This window comes from Salvelinus namaycush, chromosome 4 (assembly GCF_016432855.1).
Source record: "Salvelinus namaycush isolate Seneca chromosome 4, SaNama_1.0, whole genome shotgun sequence".
Classification (NCBI taxonomy): domain Eukaryota; kingdom Metazoa; phylum Chordata; class Actinopteri; order Salmoniformes; family Salmonidae; genus Salvelinus; species Salvelinus namaycush.
In genome coordinates this window covers 12,841,832-12,858,972 of record NC_052310.1, presented here as the reverse complement: position 1 = coordinate 12,858,972, position 17,141 = coordinate 12,841,832, and the positions used below count along the sequence as shown (strand labels likewise).

Here is a 17,141-nt window from a genome sequence, read left to right as displayed (position 1 = left end):
CGTGCTCAAGGCAAGGGGTGTCAGATTATCGCACGTCACGATTTCCTTCAGGGGTGGGGAGCATCCCTTGAACAAATGAAAGTCCTCAACCATGCCAAAACTAACTTTATATATATATATTTTGCAGATGAACGGTCAAATGATACATAGAAATATAAACATTTCCATATATAACATTTATTTAGAATATGCACATAGCCATGCACTTCCACAACAAGTTTATGTATTATTTGGTCAGTAAAGAATGTACAGCTTTAATACATTGCAAAAAAGTATTTGCACATTTATGCATGGGGTTCAATATCATATTTGGTATTATTACTTTTTTTGTGACTGCTCTCAGGGTAATCGCAAGAACTTTCCACGCATGCTCACTTCAGTTTGGTTGAACCAAGGCTGTTCGTGATGGCTGCGGGTAGTGCCTTGCTAGTGGGCTTGGTAGAAGAATTTGTTTCGGGACTACAGGACAGCAAGGCCGCAGACACCGCAACAGGTATTTCAGCCACCTTTCTCTCTGATTTGGTTTTTGAGATGAACGTCAATGAACGATACAGAAATCGCGCGTGACTGGTGGCCCAGCATGACATCTGGCTAGCATGCTAGCTAGCAGTAGGCCATCAAAACTCTTAACGTTACTTTCTGTGTTTAACCGGTCATTGGTTCAAGTGCATACTACAAAAACGGACAACAACAGCCTGTTCAGTAGCTATCAAGGTATACAAAGTGGCAATCAATGTCTTTGAAGTCAAGCGAATGAACATATGTTTTTGGCCAGAACTTGTTTGCTAACTTTCTAACCAACCTGCTGTGAAAAGGGTATTTATCAACATATTAGCACAAAGTGTACCGTCTTTGACATTAGACTCTGAACCTACTTCCCTGTCCCCTAAAAGTGTCTGCATGATATATCCTACTCATTGACCACGTGTCTTTCCTCTGGCTGAATAAATGTATTTTCCTTTTATTAGGACTCAAGGCTGGACAGTTTACAATACTACAGTTGGTTGAAGCGTTGGGGTAATGTTTAAGTTACATTAATCATTATTGTCCCATTCACTATCAATGTCATCAACTTCAATGTCATGCAGTTTCAGCCAACACTAACAAGCTGACCATCTTGTCTCTGTGCAGCTTGCATCTGGCCAGCTCCCAACCCCAGACCCGAGCCCGTGGTGTCCAGCTCCTCTCCAATGTCCTACAGCAGTGCCATGGAGACCTTACAGAGAGAGAAGGTAAACAGCACTATAATACATCTTTGTCGTTTTGGTTTGTGGGTGCTATATGTCCTGTCCATGGCTATTGATTATCTTCTTCTTTTTGTTTTACCCTCAGTGGAAGTCCTTCTAGCGTTTTATGAGAACAGACTCAAGGACCACTATGTCATCACACCACATGTCTTAAAGGGGTTGAAAGCACTGGTAAGTCTCAATCTTAGTAGCCTCATGTTAAATTTGACGTGAATATTAGATAGAAATGCGACTATTGTCAAAAGTGAACTGACAGACATTCCTTGCCTATTCCTGACCAACGTTTTGAAATAACCCCTTCAGACAAAATGCTCAGTGTTGCCGCCTGGGTCTGCAGTGTCCATTCTGAAATCACTCTTCCAGGACGTTCATGTGCAGGTGAGCACATCCAACCTGCCCTGTCAAGTGTCAACTCTCCTAAATAATTAGCATACAGAGGGGGCCTATATGTTTCTTATACTGCAAAACCCCTGACCCTGTTTCTGCTTTCTTTGTCACTACAGTCCCTGATGCTGGTGGAGCGGTCATGTGTTTACAACATCCTAACCCAGCTTATGGAATCCAGAGAGTCAGGTAAGAACTGAGGTAGAGTGGTAGCTATAATGGAGAAATCAGCGGATTGTAGAAATCCTTGTTGAGAGTGGTCAACATTGAGACTGTACAGCTTTGTAATAATCAGCATGATCTGTATGTTGCTTATCTGCATGTTGTTAAATTGATGGACCACTTTTTCAATCCCACAGAGCTGAAGGGCCTGGGTGCAGACTTTGTTTTTGGGTTTGTCCAGTCAGTGGATGGGGAGAGGGACCCACGCAATCTTCTCCTGGCCTTCCAGATCGCTGGGAAAATCATCCATGGAGGCTATGATCTGGGTGAGAACACACACATTGTTATTCCAAACTTTACAAATGTGTTTTATGTACCTTTTTTAGTTGTGCTGTCATCTTGTGTTTCAATGTTGCTCAGGTTTACTGGGCATTGAGTGAACTTGTAACACATCCATCTTCATTTAATTGCTTCCTCAGTAATGAGGTGAAGGCAGGTTGTATTCAATAAGGAACAGGGAAATTACATTGCTTGAGGAAATTGATCCGCTGTGTCTTAGGAAAACGTGCTATAACGACAAGCAGGGAAAAAAGACCCTCTAAACGTGTGTGGCACACAGGTGACCCAAACTCACCATCAACACGGTGTCAGGTAACAATAGCGACGCGGTGTCAGGTAACAATAGCGACACGGTGTCAGGTAACAATATCAACACGGTGTCAAGGCATGATATGAACTCTTGACTTTTTGTTGTGGATTAACCATGTCCTGGTTACGAGAAATGAAGCATTGGCTTCTGCTTGTTTAGTCTGTGGTGTGTGACAGATGGACAGAGACTAATTCAAGCTGAGTCATGTTTCGGAAGTGAACTTAGTGTAGTCTCGCGAGTGCTGCTCGTGTTGTTTAGACTGCCAGTGTCTTTCTCTCCATTAATGAAATTGTATCTGTAAATTGCAGAGATTAGGGTGCGCGGAGGCATGGAAAAACCTGCATGTCATTACTGAGAACAGCTCTCCTGAGAGCTAGCCATATGAAGCAGAGTTCACGAGTCACTGGTTTAGGTTGCACATCATGTTCATGCATTTCTGCTTGGACATGTTGGATGAAACGTATGTCTTGAAGCATACCAACTAAGTAGCACTGTAAATGATTTCATAAGATGATTGCAAAATATATATATTTTGCGTGGTGCCGCAACAACATTTTTGTGCAACCAAATCATGGGCTGGTGTCACCAACTGAAAAGGTTAGTTGCACCAGTGGAAAGAGTTAGTCTGGAGTCCTTTACGTGCGCACACACACACAAGAGGACAGATTTAAGCCCTGTTTTATGTATACCAGTAGTTGGGTTGATATTTAATACATGTATTATCTAACGATTCCTCAATCCGTAGACGGTAATATCATGTCTGTGTTTCTTTATTCAGGTAAATTCACAGAGGAGCTGTTTGAAGTTACATCCTGCTATTTCCCCATAGACTTCAGCCCGGTAAGTGTTTGTTTGTGCAGCTGTTGTGGACTTAGACCCGCCAGATGAACCTACCCAGGAGACAATGCGTATGTGGCTCTCTGTCCTATGTGCTCTGATACCTGAGCCATGTGACACTGACTAGCATCTGGCAGAGGAATATAGGAAATGGATAAGCCCCGGGTCTAAACACTTTGACAGACAGCTTGTATTATTCCATTTTTTTGTGATTCAGATTGAGCTTGATAGTGGAGATCACTCATAACAGTACTTGATTAACATTCATTTTAAAGTATTAAGAGTATTAAGGAAGGTCTTTTGATGAGCTGGATCTAAGTTTCATTCAATCAATTAAAACATTCAATTTGAGTTGTTCCGTGTTTTGAAATGGTTGACATCCATGACTGTCTCTGTGTGTGTCCCCACCCAGCCACCCAATGACCCCCACGGCATCACCCAGGAAGAGCTCATCCTCGCCCTGAGGGCCGTGCTCACTGGAACACCACGCTTTGCAGAGGTGGGGAAGACGTACTGTACTGCACACTACACGCAATGCGTAGCCTCTTCCCACATCTGCCGTGTCTGGCAAGCGAGACTACACAACGCATAGCCTTTTAGAACGTTAAAGGACATCAGATATAGTCTTTGTGTAAGGTTGTATGTTTGTGAGAGACAGAAAGTGAACAAGTGAAAGCGTTTGGGTGGGTGTAGTTATGATTTGTTGATTGTCTCGCTTCAACAGTTCCTGCTGCCGCTGATCATTGAGAAGCTGGACTCCGATGTTCAGAGTGCCAAGGTGGACTCCCTGCAGACCCTGGTAATACCATGTTGGTCACCTCAGATCATCTTTATGGTTTATATATAAAGTAAATGGCATTCATGCCTTAATGAGCTGTGTTTCATCCTCATGTTGCAGACTGCCTGTGCTTCTGTGTATGAACATAAAGAGCTAGCCGAATTCCTACCAGGCCTTTGGGCCTCGCTGCGCAGGGAGGTGCGTTTCAATGGAACCTGGGGGGCTGGCAACATCGAAAATTACTATTAGAATTGTGTGAAAGTGTCTCGAACAGTACACGAGGCATCTTGATAGTCTGAATGGAGAGTTTGATTGGCCTCCATCCCTGTGCAGGTGTTCCAGACAGCCAGTGAGAGGGTGGAGTCCGCTGGTCTAGCTGCCCTCGGTGCCCTGACAGCCTGCATCTCCCGCTCCGTCCTCAACTCTGACTCTGAAGACTACCTCAATGTCTTCCTCGACTTGGTCCTCAAAGGTAACCCCTCAAACAAATCTGAGAAACAGGAGCCAACTAATGTCAAAGGTGTTTGTCTATTTTGTTATTGTGTGGGGTCAGTGGAAATGTGTGAGAGGGAGACGGACTCACCTCCTGCCAAATGTATGACCATATTAGAGAGACATATTTCCCTCAGATTACACAGACCCACAAAGAATTTGAAAACAAATCCAATTTTGATAAACTCCCATATCTACTGGGTGAAATACCACAGTGCGCCATCACAGCAGCAACATTTGTGACCTCTTGACACAAGAAAATGGCAACCTGTGAAGAACAAACACCATTATAAATATAGGTTATATTTACGTTTTTTATTTTTCTATTTGCACATCATTACAACACTGTATATATACATAATGACTTTTGAAATGTCTTTATTCTTTTGGAACTTTTGTGAGTTTAATGTAAACTTTTTTTGTTTATTTCACTTTTTGTTTATTATCTATTTCACTTGCTTTGGCAATGTAAACGTATGTTTCCCATACCAATAAAGCCCCTTAAATTGAAACATTTTTAAAATTGAGAGAGAGAGGTGGAGGGAGATGAGAGACGATGACAACTCCACAGAGGCAGCTTGGCTTCAGATGAAGGCGAGCGATGGCAAATAAATCTCAGGCTCATTGCTACCTGTCTGCCCTCGATGCTTACTCGCAACCTTCCACCTTCGACTCACCACACTGTTCGTTATTTACACCCAGATAGATGTAGGTATACACACTTCATATAGTCCAGCATGATGTCCTGATACACGTGCCATCGCCAATTTGCCAACCCAGCCTAATGTTTTGTAGACTGTCAGCACCACCTGTGTGAGCCGGACCTGAAGCTGGTGTGGCCCAGCGCCAAGCTGCTGCAGGCCACCTCTACCGCCTCCTACAGGGCGAGCCACAGAGTTGCAGCCGCCATCATGCCGTCCCTCATAGAACAATACAACAGCCGAACACAAGTGAGTCACACCAGCCAGCTAGGTCGTTCCATTTCCATCAGTGTTGACGCTTGTCTCCCATTCTTGACTGTTGGTAATGATTTGAGTCAATTCTGCCAGTCAGATTTCTCACATTGTGTGTTTTTCTGGCTTCCCACATAGTCAAAATCACAGTGTTATTGCATTGTAAGTTATGGCCTTTTGCTGACCCAATACTTCCACAGGACATGTAGGCAGCCCAGCCTGTTGTAAATATCTTGGTTCTGGCTTGGTTCCTACAGAAATCTTAAATATCTGTCTGTGTCCTCCCCCGTGTAGTGTGCTCAGCGGCGCACCCTACTGGAGGTGTTACAGGGCTTCGTCCAGCCAGTGAAGTCTTCAGAGGAGGGTAAGTGTAACGTTCATTACTGTCCCGATCTTTGTGCGACGTTCATTAAGAGCCGTGCGTCAATCTAGTTAACATAATAAAATAATCTCTATCAAAACCCGTCAGAGATATATTGTTTTGTTGCATAGGCTGCCTCTCAACCCGCCACATCCTCCTATGTTGGCCTTGCGCATCTGCGGTGGAAGGTGGCCGAGCTACAGCGGTGTTTGTCAGCCCATGAGAAATTGGTCTTCTCACGAAAACGTCTGTAATGATGATGTTCTCTGTTTTGCTCTACGAGCCCCACAGCATGGGACTCGTTTAAAGTCAGTAACTCTGATGTGCCAATTTCTGTCTGTAATTTATGGCCTTTAGTTTGAGCTACAAACTATGGAAAGGGGTGACTCGCACAAACACGATAGTTTTCTTCATTTTGCTCTGACCCCACAAGTGTCACGGAACTCGTCTGAATGTAACCCGTACAAACCAATGGAAGTACGGAGGTAGCTCTGTGGGTTAAATATTTCGTCATCGCCCCCCCCCCCCCCATCGGCTTGGACTTTTAGAGATTTATTGTCCCTTGTTCCTCCTTTCATGTTCTGCCTCTGCAGCTAAACAAGTGATTTACAATGCTTCATTTCAGGGCTCCATTTGAAAGAGTATTTGAAGCAGAACGCTGTTAGAACTTGCCCCAGCATAATAACAATTCATGCTTTAGGAATGATGAGAATATCCAGCCATTTCTACTGTGCAATAACTCAGTCCCTCATGAAATTTCCCTCCTGGTTCGTGTGATATGTGGCGGTGTGAATTGTTCTATTAACCTTTTCCCACCACTCTCACACCCCTCCTTCTCTCCCTTTTCTCTCTTCCTCCCTCTCTCCTTCCCTACTTTCTTTGTCTCTCTCCCTCCCCCCTCCTTCTCTCTCCTCTCACCAGATGAGAGTGTGCTGTTGGACTTCAGGCAGTCTCTTTGCAGTATAGTGTTCTCTGCCCTGGCTGAGAACAGTGCTGGGCTCCAGATCACATCACTGCGTGTGCTCACTGCCCTGAGCCAACAGACAGGTGAGACTCCTGACCTCGCAATCCCTCTTCCAATTAACATATACCTGACCAACACATTTGAGACCTTTTGAGCTCCTCTCACTGCTACACAGGATTGAATTGAAGTCAGAATGAGTCTTTGTTCACATGCTGTTCAGCTTGTGGGATAGAGAATACATTTAATTGGCCATTCAGATTGTGCTACATCTCCCCTTACTATGCTGAGACGTATAGGTTGACCTCTCCCACCTCTCTCCTAGTCCTGCTGTTAGAGTCAGATGTGGAGCTGGCCGTTGACCACCTCACCAGGCTCATCCTGGAGGAGGAAGATTCTAAAGTCAGGTTAGTACCTGTTTTCAGTTCTTCTGGGAGGGCAATCAGAAATCTGTGGCCACATTTACACAGGCAGCCCACTTCTGATCTTTTTTATTTCACTAATTGGTATTTTGACCAATCAGATAAGCGCTGATAAAGATCTGATGTGATTGGTCAAAAGACCAGTTAGTGAGAAATAACCCATCAGAATTGGGCTGCCTGTGTAAACACAACCTGTGTGTGCCTAATCAATTAACACAAGGGTTGGGTTCTTCTCTCTGCCTCTCCCTGTCTGTCCAGCCTGGCTGTGGTTGAGTGTGCAGGGGCTCTGGCTTGTCTGCACCCTCTAGCCTTCATCTCTAAGATGGTTCCACGGCTGAAGGGGGAGATCTTCTCAGGTGGGTTAGGGTCAAAGGTCAAAACGAAAAAATGTAAACAAAGGTCTTTATCATTACGTTCCTTCAATGACATCATTCCAACCGGAGGAGGGTTACTGAACTGAACCCTTTTCTCTCCTGTTCCCAGAGTCCATGGCACAAGGTGACAGCGCCACGCCGTCCCAGGAACATTCCCAGCAGGCCGTACGTCAGCGGTGTTTGACGGCGCTGGCTGCGGTGTCGTCCCGGCCCAGTGTGGTTCAGGAGAGCACACCTGTCCTGCTACAGGTTCTCACCTCCTCACACACTGGTATGTGTCACTACCACACACTCATCTGTCTTTGTATAGGTAGACCCTTTCTAAATATGTCTTATGTTTCGTTGTATAGGTAAACTCCCCTATCTCTCTATGTTAAAGCTGCAATATGTAACTTTTTGGGCGACCTGACCAAATTCACATAGAAATGTGAGTTATAGATATGTTATTCTCATTGAAAGCAAGTCTAAGAAGCGGCAGATCTCTTCTATGTGCACTATTTCGATGCTTCCCCTTTCCTTTTTGTCATTTACTTTCGGTTTTGTACACCAGCTTCAAATAGCTGAAAAACAGAATTTTTGTGGTGGTTGTAAATATATTTCCCAGCAGTTTAGATGGTGCAATGGTTCTCTACACTATGCATTGCTTGAACTATTAGAATTCTAGCAACCAGGAAATGGCGGAGCAATTTCTGCATATTGCACCTTTTGTATAAGTAGACTGATGACAATGAAGATGTAATCTCTCTCCCAACAGGCACTGGCTCATTTTCATTGGAGGAGGTGATCTCTGTGTGCCACAATCTGCAGAGGATAGCAGAGCATGCCCAGGACACTGAAGAGACCGGCCGCGTCTTCCATGACATCATCATTCCGCGCCTGCTCGGACTGGCCTTGCAGGCAGCTATGCAGGGTGAGAATATTCTGACCAACTAATGCCTTCAGGCCTCTGCAACACATTGTAATGTTTTGATTAATGTAACCTTTATTGAACCAGGAAGTCCCTTGAGATAAGGAATCTCTGGTTCAATGGAGAGCTGTTCTGAAAATGAGTTGGTGTGTTTTGGCAAACCTATGCAAACTAAATGCAGAAGACCTAACTCTTTTTGACTGATGTTTTTTTTCTGCTCTCTTTTATATGTGAAGGGTCCTCAGACCATCAGAGTCCTTTAGTGGAGGAGTCTGTCCTATCAGCCATGGTACCAGTCATCAGCACCACCTGTGCCCGACTACAGTCCCAGTGAGTTGGCATCACTGAGAGAGCCAGCCACCCAGTCAGACGAGAGACACACACACACACACACACACACACACACACACACATAATTGATGACGGCACATGTATTATGTCATATGTAAATATGTTGGCTTGGTGCTAACCACTAGGGTTGTAAAACTCTCGGAACTTTTAATACATTCCCTGGTTTTCCCAAACTCCTGGTTGGGAAAAATGAATCTGGTTGATTCCCAGATTCAGGAGGAAACAGGCAGGAAATCCAGATTCCTCCAACCAGGATTTCTGGAAAACAATGGGAGTTTATTGAAAGTTCCCGGAATTTTGTAACCCTACTAAGCTCTGCTGTGTCACCAGACTGGCGGGCCAAACAGCCTCGCGGGCGGTGTCCCTCTTCCTGGATGGGGACATGTCCTTCCTGCCAGAGAATGCCTTCCCCTCCCAGATCCAGCTCCTCAAGGTCAGGGTTCAATGCTAAAGACACCCAGCCATCTCCTTTATCAAAACACACTTATACCTACTACTGAGGATACTCAAGGGACAGGATGCATGCTGGGAGTAAATAGAGCATTGTATCTGTGAGTGGTATATTGAATGGGTTGTCCTTTGACCTTGTCCTCCAGAAGCAGGCAGGTGACTCCTGGAGCCAGTCCCAGATGGTGTGTCTTCTAATGGGCTGTGTGTGTTCGCTGCCACGGAGTGTAAGAACGCCCTACATGTCTGCTACTCATCACAGGGTCTCAAAACCACATTGTAACCGTGTTTGTACTGTTAAATGTTCATACAATGGATACCGGTTTAATGCGTTACACTGGATACTCAAATGTTGCATTCTTAAGATATCCTGACATTTAATGGCTTAATTTAGCCTGTTATCATTGACTGACTGACCGTGTGTCCTGGACAGGTGGAGGTTCCACAGATGGATAGGCTACTGTTAGAACTGGAGGAGCTGAGCTGTACCTGTGACCATCCCCTCTCCTACACCTCAGCCGCCAAGTGCTACGCTGGGCTGGTCAACAAGAGGCCTGCAGGCGAGTCCTCCAGTCCTGTCCTTGATCTGAATGAGGATTGGTCAAGTGAATGTTGGTGAGATGGTATATTTAATGTTGTGTCTTTCTACAGGAGAAGCCCTGGACTCTCTGATAGACAGGATGTTGAAGAGGATCTCCACTGAGCTGGACTGTGCGTCCTCCTCGGTCCGAAAGCAGGCGTTCACGCTGCTGCTCTGGGTTAGACCCCCGTTTTGTATTGCTACTCACATGGCAGTATTTTATCCAATCACATCAGTTTCTATGATTTCCATGTATTCTCTTTCGTTCTCTGTTCCCCTCAGCCCATACTTAGCCTACTGAACTCCCCACACTGTAACCCCCCTGTGTCTCTAGACTAGGGATCTCTGTTTCTCCTACGACCTCTCCTTTAGGGTGAATGGTGACTTGCCTATTGTATGTTGTTATGGTGTTCTGTCCATTCATTCATCAAGTTGTGAATGGCTTTCTTGTCTTTAGGTGGCCAAGGCTCTCCTCCTCCGCTACCACCCTCTGTCCACAGCCCTGACTGACAAGGTAAAGGACAGGAGTCCTCTGTCCTCCTACACACACACAGTCTGTAGTTTAATTGTTTTGTCTCTTCTCCCCTAGAAAAATCTCTACCTCAGTAACCTCACACAGCAATAATCCTGTGTCGGTCTCAGCTTTTCTCCCTGCTCAGTGACTCAGAACTGGGTTCGTTAGCTGCCGATGGATTCTCTCTCTTGATGAGCGACTCGCCGGACGTCCTCAACCGCGGTTGCAACGCCGACATACGCATCATGTACCGCCAGCGCTTCTTCACCGAGAACTCGGCCAAGCTGGTCCAGGGCTTTAACTCTGCAGCCCAAGGTACCGGAGAGGGACACATTTTCAATGCACTACAGATACTGGCCACGTGTTGTAACTTGTTGACCAGTTTGTGAGAGTCCTGTTCATTGTACCGATTCTTAACTTTCCCTTCCTTCTCTCCCTCTACAGAGAAGAAGTCTGGCTACCTGAAGGCACTGTCTCACATAGTGAACAACCTACCCAGACAGGTTCAGCTCACTGAGCTACCAGCGGTAAGTAGAGAGAACCAGTGAAACAGTATAGATAAGTGCCAGACAAGGGAGCAAAAACAGGAACAACTTAGAAATTTATTTTTTCCATGAATATATTCCTTAAATCTAAAACACATATCTGAGAGGGGTGTGGTATATTGCCAATATACCACTGCTAAGGGCTGTTCTTAGGCATAACACAACGCGAAGTGACTGGATACAGCCCTTAGCCGTGGTATATTGGCCATATACCACAAACCCCGAGGTGCCTTATTGCTATTATAAACTGGTTACCAACATAATTAGAACAGTAAAAATAAATATGTGGTATACGGTCTGATATACCACTGCTTTTAGCCAATCAGCATTCAGGGCTCAAACCACCCAGTTTATAAAATTCTTATTTTATACATCTGTGATGAGCATTATATCCCACTATGGTACTGTTACAGGGCCTTCAGAAAGTATTCACACCCGTTGACTTTTTCCACATTTTGTGTTACAGCCTGAATTTAAAGTTGATTACCGGTACATTTAGATGTGTCAGTGATCTACACCCAATAATGTCAAAGTGGAATTTTGTTTGTAGATTTTTTTTTACTAATTAATAATTATTTTTTATTTAAAAAGCTGAAATGTCTGGAGTAGAGGTCGACCGACTATGATTTTTCAACGCCGATACCGATTATTGGAGGACCAAAAAAAGCCGATACCGATTAATTGGCCGATTTTTTTTTATTTTTTTATTTTTTGTAATAATGACAATTACAACAATACTGAATGAACACTTATTTTAACTTAATATAATATCAATAAAAATCAATTTAGCCTCAAATAAATAATGAAACATGTTCAATTTGGTTTAAATAATGCAAAAACAAAGTGTTGGAGAAGAAAGTAAAAGTGCAATGTAAAACAGCTAACGTATAAGTTCCTTGCTCAGAACATATGAAAGCTGGTGGTTTCTTTTAACATGAGTCTTCAATATTCCCAGGTAAGAAGTTTTAGGTTGTAGTTATTATAGGAATTATAGGACTATTTCTCTCTATACCATTTGTATTTTATATACCTTTGACTATTGGATGTTCTTATAGGCACTTTAGTATTGCCAGTGTAACAGTATAGCTTCCTCTCCTCGCCCCTACCTGGGCTCGAACCAGGAACACATCGACAACAGCCACCCTCGAAGCAGCGTTACCCATGCAGAGCAAGGGGAATAACTACTCCAAGTCTCAGAGCGAGTGACGTTTGTCATTTCACATTGGTTACACCAGCCTAATCTCGGGAGTTGATGGGCTTGAAGTCATAAACAGCGCAATGCTTGAAGCACAGCAAAGAGCACGAAAGTGCTGTTTGAATGAATGCTTACGAGCCTCCTGGTGTCTACCATCGCTCAGTCAGAATGCTCTATCAAATCATAGACTTAATTATAACATAATAACAGACAGAAATACGAGCCTTAGGTCATTAATATGGTCGAATCCGGAAACTATCATCTCGAAAACAAGACGTTTATTCTTTCAGTGAAATACGGAACTGTTCCGTATTTTATCTAACGGGTGGCATCCATAAGTCTAAATATTCCTGTTACATTGCACATCCTTCAATGTTATGTCATAATTACGTAAAATTCTGGCAAATTAGTTCGCAACGACCCAGGCGGCCCAAACTGTTGCATATACCCTGACTCTGCGTGCAATGAACGCAAGAGAAGTGACACAATTTCACCTGGTTAATATTGCCTGCTAACCTGGATTTCTTTTAGCTAAATATGCAGGTTTAAAAATATATACTTCTGTGTATTGATTTTAAGAAAGGCATTGATGTTTATGGTTAGGTACACATTGGAGCAAGGACAGTCCTTTTTCATGAATATGCACCGCATCGATTATATGCAACGCAGGACATGCTAGATAAACTAGTAATATCATCAACCATGTGTAGTTAACTAGTGATTATGACTGATTGATTGTTTTTTTATAAGATAAGTTTAATGCTAGCTAGCAACTTACCTTGGCTTACTGCATTCGCGTAACAGGCAGGCTCCTCGTGGAGTGCAATGAGAGGCAGGTGGTTAGAGCGTTGGACTAGTTAACTGTAAGGTTGCAAGATTGAATCCCCGAGCTGACAAGGTAAAAATCTGTCGTTCTGCCCCTGAACAAGGCAGTTAACCCACCGTTCCTAGGCCGTCATTGAGAATAAGAATGTGTTCAATTGACTTGCCTAGTTAAATAAAGGTACAAAAAAAAAAAACGTTCTGAACACTTCCAAAACAAAGGTCATGTGGTTTGGTAAGAAGAATGCCCCTACTTGTGTGATTACTACCTCTGAGGGTTTAGAGCTTGAGGTAGTCACCTCATGCAAGTACTTTGGCGTATGGCTAGACGGAACACTGTCCTTCTCTCAGCACATATCAAAGCTGCAGGCTAAAGTTAAACCTACACTTGGTTTCCTCTATCGTAATCGCTCCTCTTTCACCCCAGCTGCCAAACTAACCCTGATTCAGATGACCATCCTACTGATGGATTACGGAGACGTAATTTATAGATTGGTAGGTAAAGGCTGCTCTCGAGCCGCTAGATGTTCTTTACCATTCGGCCATCAGATTTGCCACCAATATTCCTTATCGGACACATCGTTGCACTCAATACTCCCCCTTATCTGAGATACCTACTGCAGCCCTTATCCTCCACATACAACACATGTTCTGCCAGTCACATTCTGTTAAAGGTCCCCAAAGCACACACATCCCTGGGTCGCTCCTCTTTTCAGTTCGCTGCAGCTAGCGACTGGAACACACACAAACTGGACAGTTTTATCTCCATCTCTTCATTCAAAGACTCAATCATGGACACTTGTGGCTGCTTCGCGTGATGTGTTGTCTCGTCTCTACCTTCATGCCTTTGTCTGTGCCCAATAATGTTTGTACCATCTTTTGTTCTTCTGCCATGTTGTTATGTGGTGTTGCTACCATGTTGTTGTCTTAGGTCTCTCTTTATGTAGTGTTGTGGTGTTTCTTGTCGTGATGTGTGTTTTTGTCCTGTATTTCATTTTTAATCCCAGCCCCCGTCCCCGCAGGAGACCTTTTGGTAGGCCATCATTGTAAATAAAAGTGTTAGCTAAAATACAAAAAAAGACCAGGGATGTTTTCCAATGCCTCAAAGGCACCTATTGGTAGATGGATCAAAAATAAATAAATGACAAAAAAATTACTTAAATCCATTTTAGTCGCACTTTGTAACATCAAAATGTAGAAAGAAAATCAGGGTGTGTGAGTACTTTCTGAAGGCACTGTATCTTAAGGATGTGGTGATGTCCTCCTTTTCTATTCTCCACTGTTTGGTCAGCTCCTGCCCCTCCTGCTAGAGGCCCTGTCCTGTCCAGACCAGGCGGTGCAGCTGTCCACCCTGTCCTGCCTGCAACCTGTCCTCATGGACCCCCCCTCCGCCCTCATCACTCAGCTGGAGGCGCTAGTAGGCCGCACCCTCACCCTCACCACAAGCCCTGCTATGGTACGTATCATACCTTTGGTTACTTAGTGTATGTGGACGCCTGCTCGTCGAACATCTCATTCCAATATCATGGGCATTAATATGGAGTTGGTCCCCCCTTTGCTGCTATAACAGCCTCCGCTCTTCTGGGAAGGCTTTCCACTAGATGTTGGAACATTGCTGGGGGGATTGCTTCCATTCAGCCACAAGAGCATTAGTGCGGTCGGGCGTTGATGTTGGGCGATTAGGCCTGGCTCGCAGTTGGCATTCCAATTCATCCCAAAGGTGTTCTTCCACACCGATCTCGACAAACCATTTCTGAATGGACCGGGCATTGTCATGCCGAATTAGGAAAGGGCCGTCCACAAACTGTTGCTACAAAGTTGGAAGCACAGAAGCGTCTAGAATGTCATTGTATGCTGTAAGATTACCCTTCACTGGACCATGAAAAACTGCCCCAGACCATTATTCCTCCTCCACCAAACTTTAGTTGGGACTATGCTTTGGGGCAGGTAGCGTTATCCTGGCATCCGCCAAACCCAAATTTGTCCATCGGACTGCCAGATGGTGAAGCATGATTCATCACTCCAGAGAACGTGTTTCCAGAGTCCAATGGCGGCAAGCTTTAAACCACTCCAGCCGACGCACAAACTGTTCTTGTGCTGACGTTGCTTCCAGAGGCAGTTTGGAACTTGGTAGTGAGTGTTGCAACCGAGGGTGGACAATTTTTGCGCTCTTTAACACTAGGCGGTCCTGTTTTACAGTTGACCGGACACCTCTAGCAGGGCAAAAATTTGACAAACTGACTTGTTGGAAAGTTGGCAGGCTGTCGGTCCACGCTGAAAGTCAATGAGCGCTTCAGTAAGGCCATTTGACTGTCAATGTTTATCTTTGGAGATTGCATGGCTGTGTGCTCAATTTTATACAGCTGTCAGCAACTGGTGTGTCTGAAATAGCCGAATCGACTCATTTTAAGGGGTGTCCACATACCCTATATTACACACCACACGCAGGCAGACAAACACACACACACACTATCATTATAAAAGTGACATATGCCAATGGGACAAGTATTGAGAAAGCTAAATACATAGTCAAATGTGAGCATCAGGCAGAGATGTGTTCTCTCTGTGACATTAGCGTTGTCCCACAGACCTTGTATCTTATTATTCCTGTGCCAGAGGTAGTTGATTCAGCCGTGTCCCCGCGAGCATTCAATAATATGCCATTTAGTAGACACTTATCCAAAGTGACAAGCAGTCATGTGCATACATTTTACGTATGTGTGGTCCCGAGAATCGAACACACTATCACTATAACCCACAATACATCTGCAAATGAAATGCTGCTTGACTGTACCGGTGTGGTCTTTAACCTGAAACGCAATTAATGTCATAAACCCCAGAATGCAACTCAGTGTTTCTGAAATCTGGACTATTCAGTATTCAGCGGCAACATGAACCAAGGTAACCTTGAGTACCATTGTCCCCAATCCCCATACACTTATCTTCACTCACGAAGGTCGTTTTTTTGTCTGTCTCTCTCCTCGTCCTCACAGAAAGTGCGGATAGCCTCTCTGCGCTGTATCCATGCCCTCTCCCGCTTTCCAGAACATGAGGTAAGACTCGGTCCTGGACTGCACAGAACAACCTCTGTCAGCCAACTGGCCACACAGATGGGATTTTAACAAGTGATTGGCTTTAACAACCAATTCATATAAACTCTGGTCATAAACAAACCCACCCTTCCTCTGGCAGATCATGCCTTTCCGTGCGAGGGTGCTGCGTGGCCTGGCTGTGCCCCTGGACGACCTCAAGAGGATGGTGAGGAGCGAGGCGGTGGTGGCACGCAATGAATGGTGAGGCATTAGATTTCCTCAAACATTCTCACAACTACAAGGGTTAGGCATTTCAATCTGTTGATGTAACATTGTTAGAAATGGAACAGGATTCACCAGACAAGAAGTCAATATGACACAAAAAACCTAACAATGAGAAAAACAGGCCCCGAATTTCTCTCCATTGTGTCTCATGTGAAGGTTCCTACTGGGGAGTCCAGGGGGAAGGTGAGTTTGGCCCCACCATTACAGACTGGTTGTGGGACCGCCTGCTCCTGAGGAAGAGGCTTTGGATCCAGGCATGGGACCCTAGTTTTTTGCCCTTGGAGTCTGTGACATCTCACCACCCACAGCACTTCACCTTTTACACGTCCATTTTTTTTTGTACTGCTACCCCTCCACCACTGCATGGTGGCGTGGACCTATAGGTGACAGCCAACCGTCCATCATGGAAGGACTGCGCTGCACTGAAACAAGCTTGGCACAGAGAGAACCATTTCTATCTACAATATTATGCCTTGAAATCATGAGTTACAAGTCTAACATTTGACCTCACCCTGCCAGTTGTGTACGAGAGCTACTGATTTAAGTACATTTTACATAATTGACTATCTAACCATAGATGACAATATTAATGTGTTTAACATCGCTCGTGAAGATGCCATTATGAAGAGTCAACATTGTATTCAGTATTGGAAGGATTGATGCAGCTGGCACATGGTAGGCTGCACATTTAATTTCACTAGGCTAACTTTGAACCTCAAACATATGCCGAAGATATGTGGACAATATTTAAATGTCTAACTTAAGCTGTCAATAAAACCATTTTTGTAAATGAATCAGTGCTTTAAAATCAACGAGCTCAAAGAAGCTGGATGACGTTTCCAA

General features: G+C 44.4%; 1 protein-coding gene across 1 annotated transcript; it reads left to right on the top strand.

Moving 5' to 3' along the window:
* The first annotated feature begins 389 nt into the window (after positions 1-389).
* On the top strand, positions 390-17,092 carry LOC120046168 (MMS19 nucleotide excision repair protein homolog). The gene is made up of 31 exons (XM_038991184.1): positions 390-493; positions 969-1,017; positions 1,132-1,232; positions 1,333-1,418; positions 1,551-1,625; positions 1,751-1,820; positions 1,991-2,119; positions 3,221-3,282; positions 3,692-3,778; positions 4,004-4,078; positions 4,178-4,255; positions 4,391-4,529; positions 5,345-5,499; positions 5,797-5,866; positions 6,785-6,910; positions 7,150-7,231; positions 7,505-7,602; positions 7,730-7,891; positions 8,375-8,530; positions 8,764-8,857; positions 9,209-9,311; positions 9,475-9,552; positions 9,759-9,885; positions 9,977-10,083; positions 10,363-10,419; positions 10,548-10,734; positions 10,864-10,946; positions 14,273-14,437; positions 15,975-16,034; positions 16,174-16,274; positions 16,455-17,092. Exons 1-31 carry the CDS (start codon positions 406-408, stop codon positions 16,483-16,485), a joined length of 3,081 nt encoding a protein of 1,026 aa, XP_038847112.1. The 5' UTR covers positions 390-405; the 3' UTR covers positions 16,486-17,092.
* Positions 17,093-17,141: the final 49 nt, after the last annotated feature.